The sequence below is a fragment of the Callithrix jacchus genome, chromosome 2, assembly GCF_049354715.1.
Source record: "Callithrix jacchus isolate 240 chromosome 2, calJac240_pri, whole genome shotgun sequence".
NCBI lineage: Eukaryota > Metazoa > Chordata > Mammalia > Primates > Cebidae > Callithrix > Callithrix jacchus.
Window position 1 is genome coordinate 144,747,215 of NC_133503.1, and position 16,223 is coordinate 144,763,437.

Below are 16,223 nucleotides of genomic sequence, written 5' to 3' on the forward strand. Positions count from 1 at the left end.
GCATGCAGCGGAAAGCCGGTGAGAGAATGCAAGCAAGCAAATTATTGTCTCGAGAATCAAAACAGAACTATGGCTTATCTTACGACACACAGATTTAGGAACTACTTATGAAGCAAGATCCATAAGACCCAGATATATGTTACCTGTGAGGGAAAAAGGACATGAAAGAGGTCTTTATTACTTGTGTTTTCAAATTATAATTAGAATTTGAAATTATAATTAGAATTATACCATTTTATTTCTCCTATTTCCCATTAAGTCTTTGAGTGATGCTGGCTTTTTAAGGTTTTCTTTATAATTTTTCTAGTTAAATTCCTGGAGAATGAAAGAAATTATTATAATACTATATATGAATGAGTAAACATTTTCTATACTGTCTACACTATAACTTTGTATTTTAGACGTAATTTCCAATATCCACAAATCTTCCATATCTACTATTTCTACTTCTTTGTAGTTTATTAATAATCACTATTGAACTATGCATTTATAGTTATCTTTATAATACCTTATAAAATATTTTGCTGCTTGCAGTAATGTTTATTTGATTTTCTTAAATTTTTATGTATCATCCCCACAAGTATTTTGAAAAGCTTTATTATTTCATTATTCATGTTCATAGTATTCTCCTGAATGTTCTCCACTGCTGAAAAAATATGTTTAAATGTATCTTAAATATGAAACAAAATTCCTATTTGATTGCTGTCATTCTAGTATTTATCACATAGTTTTTATTTCTGGCTACAATAACATGGGCATTATCATGTATTTTGACAAATTATATTTGTCGCCCAAATTCATAGAGGAATTTGTATTTGCATTTTAAAGTAAAGTAGTTACATGTTTCTTCTTCTAGAATTCTGTTTTGTATTTAACTGTGTAAATATTATCATTAATAACTTTTTATCTTCACTGTCACATTATATCCAGATGTTTTCTGCTTGTCTAATACTCATCTTGTGATCAGTCTGTGCTATTTACTTTAGTTAGTTATTTTTTTTAACAAATATTTTAGTTTTGTTAAGATATTTCTTTTAACTTGTAGCATATTTGTACTTATATTTGTCACTCTAAAGAATTAGTAAACTATCATTAAAGAATAAAAGATAACTGATGAAGTAGGGACCCTGATGAGACAAGGATGATATAAAATAAAGGTGAAGGGATAAATAGTTACAAGATGTATTTTAAACATTTTGATTTTCTTATATACTTCTCCCTCTGCTCCCCACTTGTCTATAAAACAAACATAAAATTGTAGTCTTTCCTCATACTGGAGAAACTAATGAAATTATCAAAGCTAATAAGCTTCCCTTTCCTTCCTTTATATCTTTTTTGCCCTATTTTTTAATTGATAATTTTTTTAAAGTTCCACTTATTTTAAATGTCCACCTAACTATGCTGCAAAGACCTAAAACCTACCATTAAGTCTGTATAATGCAGATCTTTTGGTTTTGTAAAGGCTGTAAACCCTCCTTTGGCTGTGAACATCATTTTAGTTGAGGGCCATATCTGAGACTGCACTCCTACTTGTTCATGTTTTTATTCATCTGCTTTTAAATTCTGGAAACCATGCTTTAAAAAAATTGGTAAGAGTGTTTAAAGATCTAGAAACATTATGACTTGTCTAAATCATAGAAGCAAATAACTAAAAAGAGGTTTTCTGAATTATATTTTTGAAACCTTGACTTATTTAGGAGTATCATTGTTTAAATCAGTCTTCTTAGGTTTCATGTTAGCTTTCCAATAATAATTCTATCTCTATTAGATTAAGAGAATTGGTGAATTTGATTAAGAGAATTGCTCTGGTTATTAAAAAATTTTTTTTTCTATTCTTTCTTCTTTCTCCTTGCATTATTATAAATAGTGGAGTAATTGTTATAATAACTGAGTTTGATCATCACCCAATTTAAGAACCTCATTTCTTCTTCAATGTCACATTGTATCCAGATGTTTTCTGCTTCTTCCATTTGCCTGGTCACGGACTGCAATTTACCATTCATTCTTTCTAATGTTTTTCTAATTTCACTCTCCTTCTGTAAAATTTGAGCTTTTGATTGTTCAAAACTTCTTACCAGAAACAAGTCTGACTTTTCCATGTCTCCTGTGTTTCTCAACTTGGTTAGCAGATATTTGAGGCCCCCTGACTGAACTACCTGCCTGACTCTTATTTCCTTCCTGCCTGCCATAGCAATTATTAATAATGGTCTTTGCAGATGTCCTTTCATTCTCTCTCTCTCTCTCTCGCTCTCTCTCTTTCTCTCTCTCTCTCTCTCTTTCTCTTTCCCTCTCTCTCTCTCCTCCCCTCCCCTCTTTTTTGGGGGGATAGTGTCTAGATATTTTCTATTTCTTAAATCTTCACCTGGTAATGATCTGTTTGTCTAACTATCTAGAGAGCTCTTATCATACCATACTACTGGATTCTCCTTCATACCTTGCTTCTGACCCAAAATGCTATTTTCTGATACTTTGAATAACACTGTCTCTAAAAATAAAATATAAATTTGAAAGACAATGATTTGCCACCACTGGAGGTATTCCAAACCATATGAAATGTATTCCAGAAGCCAACAAGAAGCTCTAAAAATGGAAGGTTTTTAGAACCTCCCTAAGAGAATATTCTGAAGGGAAAAACACGTAAGTGGATGTATAATTCTGCAACATTTTTTTAAAAAGAAAAAAGTTACTTTATGACTCAAATCTAAAACTAGAGACATTGATAATAACATCATTGGATGCTATCTGGAAGGCTGTGTGGAGAAAGTAGAATTTTGACAGACATTTAAAAATGGGTAGACTAAAATAGTAAAAAAGGGAAGAAAAAGCATACCAAAAAAAAAAGGGAACTAGTATGAGGATATGTGTGAAAATGGAAGTGGAAAGGAAATGCTTAGGAAACAATGTCCAACTAAAACCATGTGGTTAGTGCAAGGAGATAGAAAGTTGGATAGTTAGGAAGCCAAGCTGCCTGAGTATTCAAATTCTATATGAGCAGGTAAGAGGGAAAAGAAATTAAAGATGAAAGACAGGAAGGGAAGCAGGCAAGAGGCAATTACAGTCTTATAGGTGAAAGGCAGATTGGGGAAGAAACTGGTCAATTTGGTTTTATACTGGTTTTGTTATAGCTAACAGAGGAAGGCTCCAGTTGAAAAGTCTACTAGGAAATTACATATGTAAATTAGTACCAGGAGGAAAAGAAATGACTGAAGTTCTAAATTTGGTAGTCATTTGGATTGAAGTAACAACTAGAGAGTGATGACAATAGAGAACAAGAGGCAATCTTAGGGAATATCCAAATTTAGAGAAAGAAAGAAAGAAGTGTAAGACAGCAAAGAAGACCAAAGAGGATCACAGTGTTATTTGTTGAGATACATTTCTCTGTTAAAAGTATTCAGATTCATTTTGGATAAAGTTTTTATCCCTTATCTTTACTTCCTGACACCCAGCTCAATAGCATATCCTCATAGCAACACTTGTCACTCATGACCACTATTTAACACTAGTCTTCAATGTTGTGAAGAAGACATTGCAGTTTATTTTTAAATTAAAAATTTCTCCAACAGAATAAAAGTCAAAAGTTATAATTACCTTCCAAACAAAGCTGTATAAAATTTCTGCAAGCTTTAGGAGCTTCTTTTGACCACAACTCTATGTCAATATCTCCAGCTGTAGTTTTCAGTAAAACCTGTAGAAAGAATATTATATTTTATTTAATTATCATTTTGCTTAATAATCAGTTGAGTAACTATTTGATTTGTAGCAATCACTAGTGAGTTTTTAATTTTAAAAGAAATATTAAAAATTGTGTTTGGCTTTTGCTGATATACTCAACAAAATGTCAAATATTCACTAAAACTTATTGTACATTTAAATCTTTCAAAATACCATTTCAGAAAAAGTTTAGGATTTAAGAAAAATAGCACATATCTTTTTTAATCACAGAAAAAAACTTCATTCGTTTAAAAAAACAGTAACACCGAAAGTGGGAAGTTTACTTGAGCCTATGAGTTCAAGAACAGCTTGGGCAACACAGAGACTCTGTCCCAAAAAAAATTTTTTTAATTGGCCAGGCATGGTGGTGTTCCATGCTATTTGGGAGGCTAAGGTGGGAGGATCTTGAGCCAAGGAATTTGAAGTAATAGTGAGTGATGATCATGCCAGTATATTCAGGCCTGGATGGCAGAGCAAGTCCCTGTCTCAGAATAAAACAAAGCAAAATAAGACAAACCCCCAATAATGCAAATTTGTTATAATTGAGTTTCCCATTGCATCAGTTCCAATAAAACTGTGTAGCCAGTTAAGAAAGTAAAGAACAATGAACCCATTAAGTTGTGACATTATAAGACAATTTTGTAATTACCCTTTTTAATTACTTTTATTCTCTCTGCTCATTTAACATAATGCTATTCCTAATTTACAAAAGAACATTCTAATCAATTCTAGTTTGTGATTTACTAAAATATCGTATCTTAAAATCACCATCTTTAGTGGAACCAGAAACTTTGCAACAACTAGAACCCCTCCCTGCTGGGCCCACAGGAAACAGTTTATAACTGTCTTATTTATAACCACAAGTAACCAAAAAGAATGTTAGGCTCTAAATTTGAACATTGTGGCTAGCTGGAAAACAATTTCTCCAGTGTTACTTTTTCTTTTTTCTCCCGCACTATACCAAAGTAGATCAGTGTCACTAATTTGTGACCACCACAATCTTTTAGAATGTTCTTGCAACTAAAGAGTATGCAATGTAACTACTGAAAAACATGAGACTGATTCTCATGGGAAGTCAGTATCATCTATATTAAGTCACATATTTTATTTTCCAAAACTCTTTTACCTAATTTACACAAATATACTTTTGTTTTGGAAGTGGAGGAAGCTTTAAAATCATTCAATCTGCCTTTTACGGATGCCCCAAAGAAACCGTGAATTACTTGAGTTAGAAAGCAAATAAAGTTAAATTGCTTATTAATAGCAAAGCAAGAAATAGCATTTCAACCTCCTCCGTCCCAGTCCAGTGCTTTTGTGCTACAACTGCCTTCTCACTTCTGTTTCAGAAGCCAAGATAATGCTGCCATACATTTATATAATATGTAAAATTGATAAATCCATTGTCTCTTTGGGGGCTTTTATAGGCTACATAGTTTTCCTACAACTACTCTTCAGTGACCGTGGGGGTAAGGCAGCTGAAAATATGTACATTGTGGTATATGTTTAAATGGTTCTCTTAACCATTAAAGAAATATAAAAGACTTGGAAATGCACAATTAGAATCAGTGCATGGTTTTCTCAATCCATTACAATCTTTCTGTTTGGTAGAAAGTCCCACCATCTTTCCCCCAGGTTTCTTGCCCCCACCCTCCCCCCAGGCTTCCTGCTGCCCTGAGAAAAGCCCGCCAAGCCTGCTCTGTTCTGCCCAGCAACAACAAGCAGCCAATCATCGCAGCAGGAAAGTCCGCCAAGCCTCGGCCTATCCTGAACCGACAGGTAACCCTCTGAGCCACCTCAGCAGTCTGCCCAGAGACGGACAGCCTATCCTAAGCTCCTAGGACACTCCGCCAGCCCTGTGTCCACGCCCTGTCCACGCCCCTATAAAACCCTCCTACCCCAGCTGCGCAGTCGCAGCCAGCCCCCGATCTCCTTCCTTTCCTGGCCTGCCCGCTGGTCCCAATAAACCTGAACTCGGCTCCCAACTCTCGAGCTGTTATTTGGGGTCGGGTACCGGGCAGGGGTCTACAAGGGGGTCGCACACTTTCTACCAATAAAAAGGGAACATTTGTTGAATGCCTTCCATGTGTCAGTTTTTGTGCCAGACACTTTACAGATCTTAACCCATTTAATCTTCACGTACAAGATAGCTATCATTACTCCCACTTTGCTTATGAAGAAACAGAGACTCAGAAAAAGTAATTTTATCCAAGGTCCGCAGTGAAAAACTTGAGCCAAAGACTAGCTACAAAGCCTATGCTTTTTCTTTATCATCAGATTACCTCCACAAAGTTCTCCATATATTCCATACTATACTGAAAACATAGTCCAGCAAGTTCTAGGGCCCTAGGGTCTCAAAATAATCCCCAAGTTGCCCCAGTGACAACTGATTTGAACAGAGAACAATGTCTAAGTCAAAAGTAATCATATATTAGCTGAACATAAACAAGGCCTTCCAACTTGCGTTGGCATGAAACTGCCCAAAAGAGATACTCCATACTGGATGGTGACAAAGCAACCCAACTTGATTCTCACTCTCCTGGGAAGTATACATTTGGGATACACACTGAGAAAATGGATAACTGCCTCCTTCTACTTCAGAATGTATCTGGAATACCATTATGCAACATGTTCTGATTTTCCATAAGGCTTGATGTGATACACATCCCAATCTTAAAAGTATAGCATACCTGAAAAAACAATGTCCTGTCCTGTCCTACCTCATTATCCCCTTGTATACTTGAAATAAAGCACTGTTGTTAAAAGGAATCTAGATTTGTGTTCTTAATTGCAACCCCAAAGCAATGATCTCTAAACTCAAACTTTTTGTAAATGAAAACAAAAGCAAAGAGCGGGTGGAGTGGAGAGGGAATGGATCACACATCCACAAATATATTTATTTAAATACTTGTAATAGGATATTGCTTTAGTATTATAAAAGAGTCACAAAACATAGTTTAAATTAGATTAAAATTGTATTTTAAAATAATTCTTATTTTAATTTTATTAATGGTACAATGAACTTTTTTTATAACAGCTTCATTGAGACATAATCCACATACCAAACGTTTCACCCTTTTACGGTGTATAATACAGTAGTTTTTAGTATATTCATCACATTGTACAGCTACTACCACTATCTAATTCCAAAACATTTCACCACCCCAAAAAGAAACCCTGTACCAATTAGCAGTCGCTCCCCATTTACCCCTACTCCTACTCTCTGACAACCACAAATCTACTTTCTGTCTGTATAGATTTGCCTATTAAACATTTCACATAAATTGAATCATACAGTATGTGGCCTTTTGTGTCCGGCTTCTTTTACTTAGCACAATGCTGCTTTCAAATTACATAGGATTCTTTCAGTTCTACACACCTACTTTTTAAATGTCTTGAAAATCACAATGGCTTTATACTCTTACTGGTAAATATTTCAAGACACAATATATATTTAAGACAAAATTCACCATTAAAAATAATAAACAGAAATCTATATTTACAATGGTTGTCATAATAATTTGTTTTTTGACAGACTTCCCATGTGGAGGTATCAGCTCTATCACGTTTTTATGGTTTGCTTGTTTATATTATTATCTTCAATAATAAATTTGTGAGGGCTGGTTTAGTTAATCTAAATACTATGGTCTATAAATCTATTTAGCTAGTCATTATGAAAAATTGTATCACTTAGCCAAAAAAGTGACTGAACAAGTGAACTTACATCACTTTTTTTTTTTTTTTGAGATGTTGTCTTGCCCTGTTGCCCAGTCTGGAGTGCAATGGCACAATCTCAGCTCACTGCAACCCCTGCCTCCCGGGTTCAAGCGATTCTCCTGACTCAGCCTCCTGAGTAGCTGGGATTTTAAGTGTGCCACCATGCCCAGCTAATTTTTTGTATTGTTAGGCATTTCACCATGTTGGCCAGGCTGGTCTCAAACTCCTGACTTTGTGATCCACTCACTTCAGCCTTTCAAAGTGCTTGGATTACAGGCATGAGCCACCACGTCAAGCCATTTTATTTTTTTTTTGAGATGGAGTCTTGCTATGTCACCCAGGCTGGAGTACAGTGGCACGATCTTGGCTCATTGCAACCTCCACCTCCCTGGTTCAGGAAATTCCCCTGCCTCAGCCTCCCAAGTAGCTGGGATTACAGGCACATGCCACCATGCCCAGCTAATTATTTTGTATTTTTTTTAGTAGAGAAAGGGTTTCACCATGTTGACCAGACTATCTTGAACTCTTAACCTCAGGCAATCCTCCCACCTCAACCACCTAAAGTGTTGTGATTACAGGCGTGAGTCACCATGTCCGGCTGTCATCTTTTTATATATATAAGATAATGCATTTAAACAAAGGAAAAAAATACAAATATATATAGATTTTCTCCCCATAGCTCATGGATGGTTTTGCACACCACCTGAAGTATGCACTCACTGGTTTAGAAACCACTGCTCTAAAGAACACACTAATTCACATCATTCCTCCCTCAACAGGCTCTGGAATCAGGATGCCCAAATTCAAATACTGGCCCTTCCACTTACTATCTTGTTACCTTGTGCACACTATCTAACATCTGTCACTTAATTTCCTAATCTAAAAACAGGGATAATAGTATTTTTTAGGATTTCTGTGAGGACAAAATGAGCTGTAATACATAAGACTGCTTAGAACAGTACATGACAAATAATAAGTGCTCAAAAAATGTCATTATTATTCTCATGAAAGAGGTTTTTGGGCCACAGGCAACTTACACCTGGTAAAAAGAATGCATATATAAATGAGCCACCTTGCTCACCAGGGTTTCTTAATCTTTTCTTTAATAAGCTATTGAATTAGTAAAGAAGGTATATGGCTCCTTCCTCCTCTGGCCATACATTCTCTTTGGCCATCACTACTTTGTCAGGCCTCCTTGGCTCTTTCTCTTAAAGTTCCCAATTAATTCTTAGATAATATCATGTTTCTTATAAATACATATATAAATACACGTATAAAGCCATTTTGATTTTCAAGATATTTAAGAAATAAGTCTGTAGAACAGGAAGACAGACGCTTATAATTTGAAAGCAACATTATGCTAAGTGAAGAAGCCAGACACAATTTAGATTAAGTGATCATAATATGTGGAAATTTCATCCTCAGGGAATTAGCTCTTATGCTTAAGAAAATTTCTATCAAGTACTACATTTCTTTGCCTCATCTTCAGGGGCTAGGGTTATAGCATAGCACAACAAAACACAGCACACTTATGGATGACAACCAGGAGCCAGGCACTGGCATCATGTATCAATTACTTCCCAAGTTGATACTAAGCTCTTTGAAAGGGAAGAATTTTGTCCCATTTACTCTGAATGTCGCTGTACCCTTTCAGTACCTAATATACTATTAGATAGTAAAGGCAATAAACTCATTGAACAGACTTATTACATTTGCTTCAAATTCTTTGCAGACCAATTTTTTTTTCACATCTCAATCTTACAGAACTTAGAAGCTTTAATATCTTGGAACAGACTTATGCTGGAAAAAGTCCCAATTTGTTATTAGATGAAAACTTGGGCCCTTATGTTATCATTCAGCCCATTTCTGTTCAGAAGACAGTATTTATCACATTTAGTAATTAAACATTTATTTGCATGATTATTCAGTCAATGTATATTTCACTCAACTAACATGACAACTGAGATAATGCTGCTTTTTTTCTTTCCATTGTATCCCTAAAACCTAGCATAGAGCCTGGCAATTGATTTGTTCAATCGATATTTGTTGAATGAATAATCTATTCAGGCATATATCCTTGTTAAAGCTTTTCATCTATATGACCATGTCAGATCTTCCTCTAGAATAAAGGAACTAAATTTGTCCTTGACCAGCAGCAGTATAACTTCAAACTCACTGATGCTTAATACTTCTCAAAAACTAAGAAAAATGTAGTATTAATTCATCTACCCATTCATTTATTCAATACATATCTGAACTCCTCATATCATGTGTCAAGTACTGTTCTAGATGCTTGTCTTGCCCTTACGTTGCTTGCATTCTATCGGGGTAAAGTAGGAGGAAGAATGTGGTAATACTAAATAATTAATAAATACTATGGAAAAGAACTAAAAAGGGTAAGGGGGCCAGAGAACAGTGGAATGCAAGGCATTATTGAAGTTTGCTATTTCATAGAAAGTAGATAAGAAAGGGCTCTTTGCTCAGGTTGACACTTGATTAGACAGAGGAACAGCAAGTGTGAAGGCCCTGTCTGGTAGGATGGTAAATCTATTCAATCTCTACCAGTGTTTATTAACTGGGGGTGATATTGCCCTCAAGAAACATTTTGAAATAGGAGGAGGTAGGTATTTTGGGTTACCACATTGATATTAAATAAGGTATGTGAGGGGTAGGATGGACATACTAACCTACAATTCCCAGGAGAAGTACAAACGAAGAATTGAAAGAATTTATTTACCCAAAATACTTGCTGGGAAATTTTTGCTGGGAATTATAGCATTTTTGGTTTTGCTTTTAAATTGCCCTCATTACATTATCAAATATCAATGATTAGAAGACCATATAAATTATTTCTGATGAATCATGTAACAAACAGGATAGTATGTTGTGTAAATTTAGCTTATCTTAATTAAACTATATACTTTCAAGGTCATCATTTTCTCCAATATAGTGATTCATCAAATTTCATATGTGATATAGGCTAGGTCTCAATTTAGTAATTCAGGTGACGAAGAAGTTGTTTTAGAGGAAGATCCAAGATGGCTCTTTAGGAGCAGCTCAGGATTGCAGCTCCCAGTGAAAGCGCAGATGGTGAGTGGATGCCGCATTTCCAGATGGATCTTTATTGCCCACAGACCAGGAGATTCCCAGGCGGAGGAGCCCCATGGGTGGCCAGTGTGGCTGTTTTGGCCGGCACGGCTGTTTTGGCCGGTGTGGCTGTTTTGCCAGTGCGGTGGCTCTCTGTACAAAATACACTGATCTGGTTGCCCTTTTAAGCTAGCAATTGGAGCTCCGGGAAGGCAGATTAGCCCATTCATCTGATTAAATGGGACTGAAACAGAGAGCCAGGCCAGGAGATTCCCAGGCAGCACCGTTGTTTCAGCTGGCACAGTGGGTCGCTGCATGGGAAACCACATAGATCCTGGCAACCTTTTAGCAGGTGACTGGAACACCTGGGAGAGAGTCAACTGTTCAACTTAAAAAAAAAAAGACTCTTAGGCAGGGAGCCAGGTGATCAGGCTCAGCGGGTCCCACCCCAACAAAACAAAAGCAACAACAACAGCAACTGGAAATGCTCTGGGTTGAGAGTTTCACGGCAAGCACAGCTAAACCCACGATGGTCCAGCTCTGTGGGGAGGAGCGTCCGCCATTACCGAGGCACTCCACACCTGCGGAGGCAGTCCGCCATGCTGAGGCAGCCTGCTGTTGCCGAGGCAACCTGCCATAACAGAGAGAGTCCGCCATTACAAAGGTGAGCCACCATTGCCTAGCCAGTTCTAACCATACCCATATAAACAGGACTGCAGGGAATTTCACACGGCAGCAGGGCGGAGCCCACAGCAGCTCAGCAAAGCCTCTGCAGGCAGACAGTGACTAGGCTGCTTCCTTTCTGGGCAGGGCACCCCTGAAAAAAAAAGGCAGCAACACAATGGATACTCATAAATAAAGCCCTAACTCCCCGGGACAGAGCACCTGGGAAAAAAAAGGGGGGGTTATGAGTTCTGATGTAGTAGACTTAAACATACCTGCCTAGCAGCTCTGAATGAACAACAGGGCTCACAGCCCAGCACTTGAGCTCCTATAAAGAACAGACTGTCTCCTCAAGCAGCCCCCTGACCACCATATATCTAAAGAGTCACCTCACAAAGGACTGATCAGACTGACATATGGCAGGCATCATTCTGGGACAAAGATAGCAGAAGAAGAAACTAGTAGCAACCCTTACTGTTCTGCAGCTGCTGCAGGTGATCCCCAGGCAAGCAGGGGCTGGAGTGGACCTCAGCAGTCCTACAGCAGAGGGACCAGACTGTTAGAAAGAAAACTAAGAAACAGAAATAACTTCATCTCAACAATCTAGACCTCCACTCAGAGACCCAATCTGAAAATTAGCAGCTACACAGAAAACAGGAGGATAAATCCACAAACATGGGAAGAAACCAATGCAAAAAGGAGAAAAACACCCAAAACCAGAAAACCTCTCCTCCTACAAGGAATCACAACTCCTCACCAGCAAGGAAACAAAGCTGGATGGAGAATGAGTGTGATGAAATGACAGAATCAGACTTCAGAAGGTGGGTAATGAGAAACTTCCGTGAGCTAAAAGAACATGTTCTAACTCAGTGCAAAGAAACTAAGAACCTTGAAAAAAGATTTGACGAAATGATAACAAGAATGGACAACTTAGAGAGGAATATGAGTGAATTGATGGAGCTGAAAAACACAACACGAGAAATTCATGAAGCATGCACAAATTTCAGCAAACGAATTGATCAAGCAGAAGAAAGGATATGAGACGTCGAAGACCAACTCAATGAAATAAAACGAGAAACCAAGATTAGAGAAAAAAGCGCAAAAGGGAATGAACAAAGTCTCCAAGAAATGTGACACTATGTGAAGAGACCTAATATACGTTTGACAGGTATACCTGAATGTGACGAAGAGAATGAATCCAAGCTGGAAAATACTCTTCAGTATATTATCCAGGAAAACTTCCCCAACCTACCAAGGCAGGCCAATATTCAAGTCCAGGAAATACAGAGAAAACCACAAAGATCTTCCGCAAGAAGAGCAACCCCAAGGCACATAATCGTCAGATTCACCAGAGTGGAAATGAAGCAGAAAATGCTAAGGGCAGCCAGAGAGAAAGGTTGGGTCACCCACAAAGGGAAGCCTATCAGACTCACAGCAGATCTCTCGGCAGAAACCCTACAAGCCCGAAGAGAGTGGGGGCCAATATTCAACATTCTTAAAGAAAAGAACTTTCAACCCAGAATTCCATCTCCAGCCAAACTAACCTTCTTAAGTGAAGGAAAAATAAAATCCTTTTCGAACAAGCAAGTACTCAGAGATTTGGTCACCACCATGCCTGCTTTACAAGAGCTCCTGAAAGAGGCACTACACATAGAAAGGAAGAACCAGTACCAGCCACTCCAAAAACATACCAAATGGTAAAAAGCATCAACAAAATGAAGAATCTGCATCAACTAACGGGCAAAACAGCCAGCGAGCATCAAAATGGCAGTATCAAATTCACACATAACAATATTAACCCTAAATGTAAATGGGCTAAATGCACTAATCAAAAGACACAGACTGGCAAATTGGATAAAAAGCCAAAACCCATCGGTGTGCTGTATCCAGGAAACCCATCTCACATGCAAGGATACATAAAGGCTCAAAATAACAGGATGGAGGAAGATTTACCAAGCAAATGGAGAGCAAAAAAAAGCAGGAGTTGCAATTCTCGTCTCTGATAAAATAGACTTTAAAGCAACAAAAATCAAAAGAGACAAAGGACATTACATAATGGTAAAAGGATCAATACAACAAGAAGAGCTAACGATCCTAAATATATATGGACCCAATACAGGAGCACCCAGATACATAAGGCAAGTTCTTAATGACTTACAAAGAGACTTAGACTCCCACACAATAATAGTGGGAGACTTTAACACTCCACTGTCAATATTAGACAGATCAACCAGACAGAAAATTAACAAGGATATCCAGGACTTGAACACAAGCCTGGACCAAGCAAACCTGATAGACATTTACAGAACTCTTCACGCCAAATCCACAGAATATACATTCTTCTCAGCACCACATCACACCTACTCTAAAATTGACCACATAATTGGAAGTAAAGCACTCCTCAGCAAATGCAAAACAACTGAAATCATAACAAACAGTCTCTCAGACCATAGTGCAATCACGTTAGAACTCAGAATTCAGAAACTAACTCAGAACCGCACAGCTTCATGGAAACTGAACAACTGGCTCTTGAATGTTGACTGGATAAACAATCAAATGAAGGCAGAAATAAAGAAGTTCTTCGAAACCAACGAGAACGAAGACACAACATACCAGAATCTCTGGGACACATTTAAAGCAGTCTCTAGAGGAAAATATATAGCAATAAGTGCCCACATGAGAATAAAGGAGAGATCCAAAATTGACACCTTATCATCAAAACTGAAAGAGCTAGAGGAGCAAGATCAAAAAAACTCAAAACCTAGTAGAAGACAAGAAATACCTAAGATCAGAGCAGAACTGAAGGAGATAGAGACATGAAAAACCCTTTAAAAAATCAATAAATCCAGGAGCTGGTTTTTTGAAAAGATCAACAAAATAGACAGACCACTAGCCAGATTAATAAAAAAGAAAGAGAGAATAAGCAAATAGATGCAATAAAAAATGATAAAGGGGAAATCATCGCAGATCCCACAGAAATTCAAACCATCATCAGAGAATATTACAAACAACTCTATGCACATAAACTAGTAAACCTGGAAGAAATGGATAAATTCCTGGACACTTGCCTCCTCCGAAGCCTAAACCAGGAAGAAGTTGAAACCATGAATAGACAAATAACAAGATCTGAAGTTGAGGCAGCAATTAAGAGCATACCACACAAAAAAAGCCCCGGTCCAGATGGGTTCACAACCGAATGCTACCAGACACACAAAGAAGAACTGTTACCATTCCTTCTGAAACTATTCCAAATAATCCAAAAAGAGGAACTCTTTCCCAAATCATTTTATGAGACCAACATCATCCTGATACCAGAACCTGGCAGAGACTCAACAAGAAAAGAAAACTTCAGGTCAATATCCATGATGAACATAGATGCAAAAATCTTCAATAAAATACTGGCAAACCAACTGCAACAGCACATCAAAAAACTTATCCATCATGATCAAGTAGGATTCATCCCGGGGATGCAAGGCTGGTTCAACATATGCAAGTCTATAAACGTAATTCACCACATAAACAGAACCAAAAACAAAAACCACATGATTATCTCAATTGACACAGAGAAGGCATTTGACAAAATTCAACAGCCTTTTATGCTAAAAACCCTCAATAAACTCAGTATTGATGGAACGTATCTCAAAGTAATAAAAGCTATTTATGACAAACCAACAGCCAATATCATACTGAATGGACAAAAACTGGAAGCATTCCCTTGGAAATCTGGCACTAGACAAGGATGCTCTCTCTCCCCACTTCTATTCAATATAGTACTGGAAGTTCTAGCCAGAGCAATGAGGCAAGAAAAAGAAATAAAGGGTGTTCAACTAGGAAAGGAAGAAGTCAAATTGTCTCTATTTGCAGACGACATGATTGTGTATCTAGAGGACCCCATCATCTCAGCCCAAAATCTCCTGAAACTGATAAGCAACTTCAGCAATGTCTCAGGATACAAAATCAATGTGCAAAAATCACAAGCATTCCTATACACCAATAACAGACTTAAAGAGAGCCAAATCAAGAACAAACTGCCATTCACAGTTGCTACAAAGAGAATAAAATACCTAGGAATACAACTAACAAGGAACGTAAAGACCTCTTCAAGGAGAACTACAAACCACTGCTCAACGAAATAAGAGAGGACACAAACATATGGAGAAACATTCCATGTTCATGGTTAGGAAGAATCAATATCATGAAAATGGCCATATGCCCAAAGTAATTTACAGATTCAACGTTATCCCCATCAAACTACCAATGAGCTTATTCACAGAACTGGAAAAAACCACCTTAAACTTCATATGGAACCAAATGAGAGTCCGCATAGCCAAGTCAATTCTGAGTAAAAAGAACACAGCGGGAGGCATCACCCTACTGGACTTCAAACTATACTACAAGGCTACAGTAATCAAAACAGCATGGTATTGGTACCAAAACAGCGATATAGACCAATGGAACAAAACAGAGGCCTCGGAGGCAACACAACAAATCTACAACCATACAATCTTTGATAAACCTGACAAAAAGAAGCAATGGGGAAAGGATTCCCTGTTTAATAAATGGTGTTGGGAAAAGTAGCTAGCTATGTGCAGAAAGCAGAAACTGGACCCCTTCCTGACACCTTACACTAAAATTAACTCCAGATGGATTAAAGACAAACATAAGACCTAACACCATAAAAACACTAGAAGAAAATCTAGGCGAAATTCAGGACATAGGAGTAGGCAAGGACTTCATGACCAAAACACCAAAAGCATTGGCAACAAAAGCCAAAATAGAAAAATGGGACCTAATCAAACTCCATAGTTTCTGCACGGCAAAAAAAAACAGTCATTAGATTGAATAGGCAACCAACAGAATGGGAAAAAATTTTTGCAGTTTACCCATCTGATAAAGGGCTGATATCCAGAATTTACAAAGAACTAAAACAGATTTACAAGAAAAAAACAAATAAGCCCATTCAAAAGGAAGTGAAGGATATGAACAGACACTTTACAAAAGAAGACATACATGTGGCCAACAAACATGAAAAAATGCTCATCATCACT

At 37.4% G+C, this 16,223-nt stretch overlaps 1 protein-coding gene across 2 annotated transcripts in view; it reads right to left on the reverse strand.

Moving 5' to 3' along the window:
• CWC27 (CWC27 spliceosome associated cyclophilin) overlaps positions 1-16,223 on the reverse strand; it is a 290,308-nt gene that overhangs the window by 272,274 nt on the left and 1,811 nt on the right. For both annotated transcript variants that reach the window (XM_002744915.7, XM_008992001.5), the window contains exon 2: positions 3,589-3,685. In XM_002744915.7, coding sequence (XP_002744961.1) covers positions 3,589-3,685 — 97 coding nt within the window. The remainder of the gene's footprint in view (positions 1-3,588; positions 3,686-16,223) is intronic.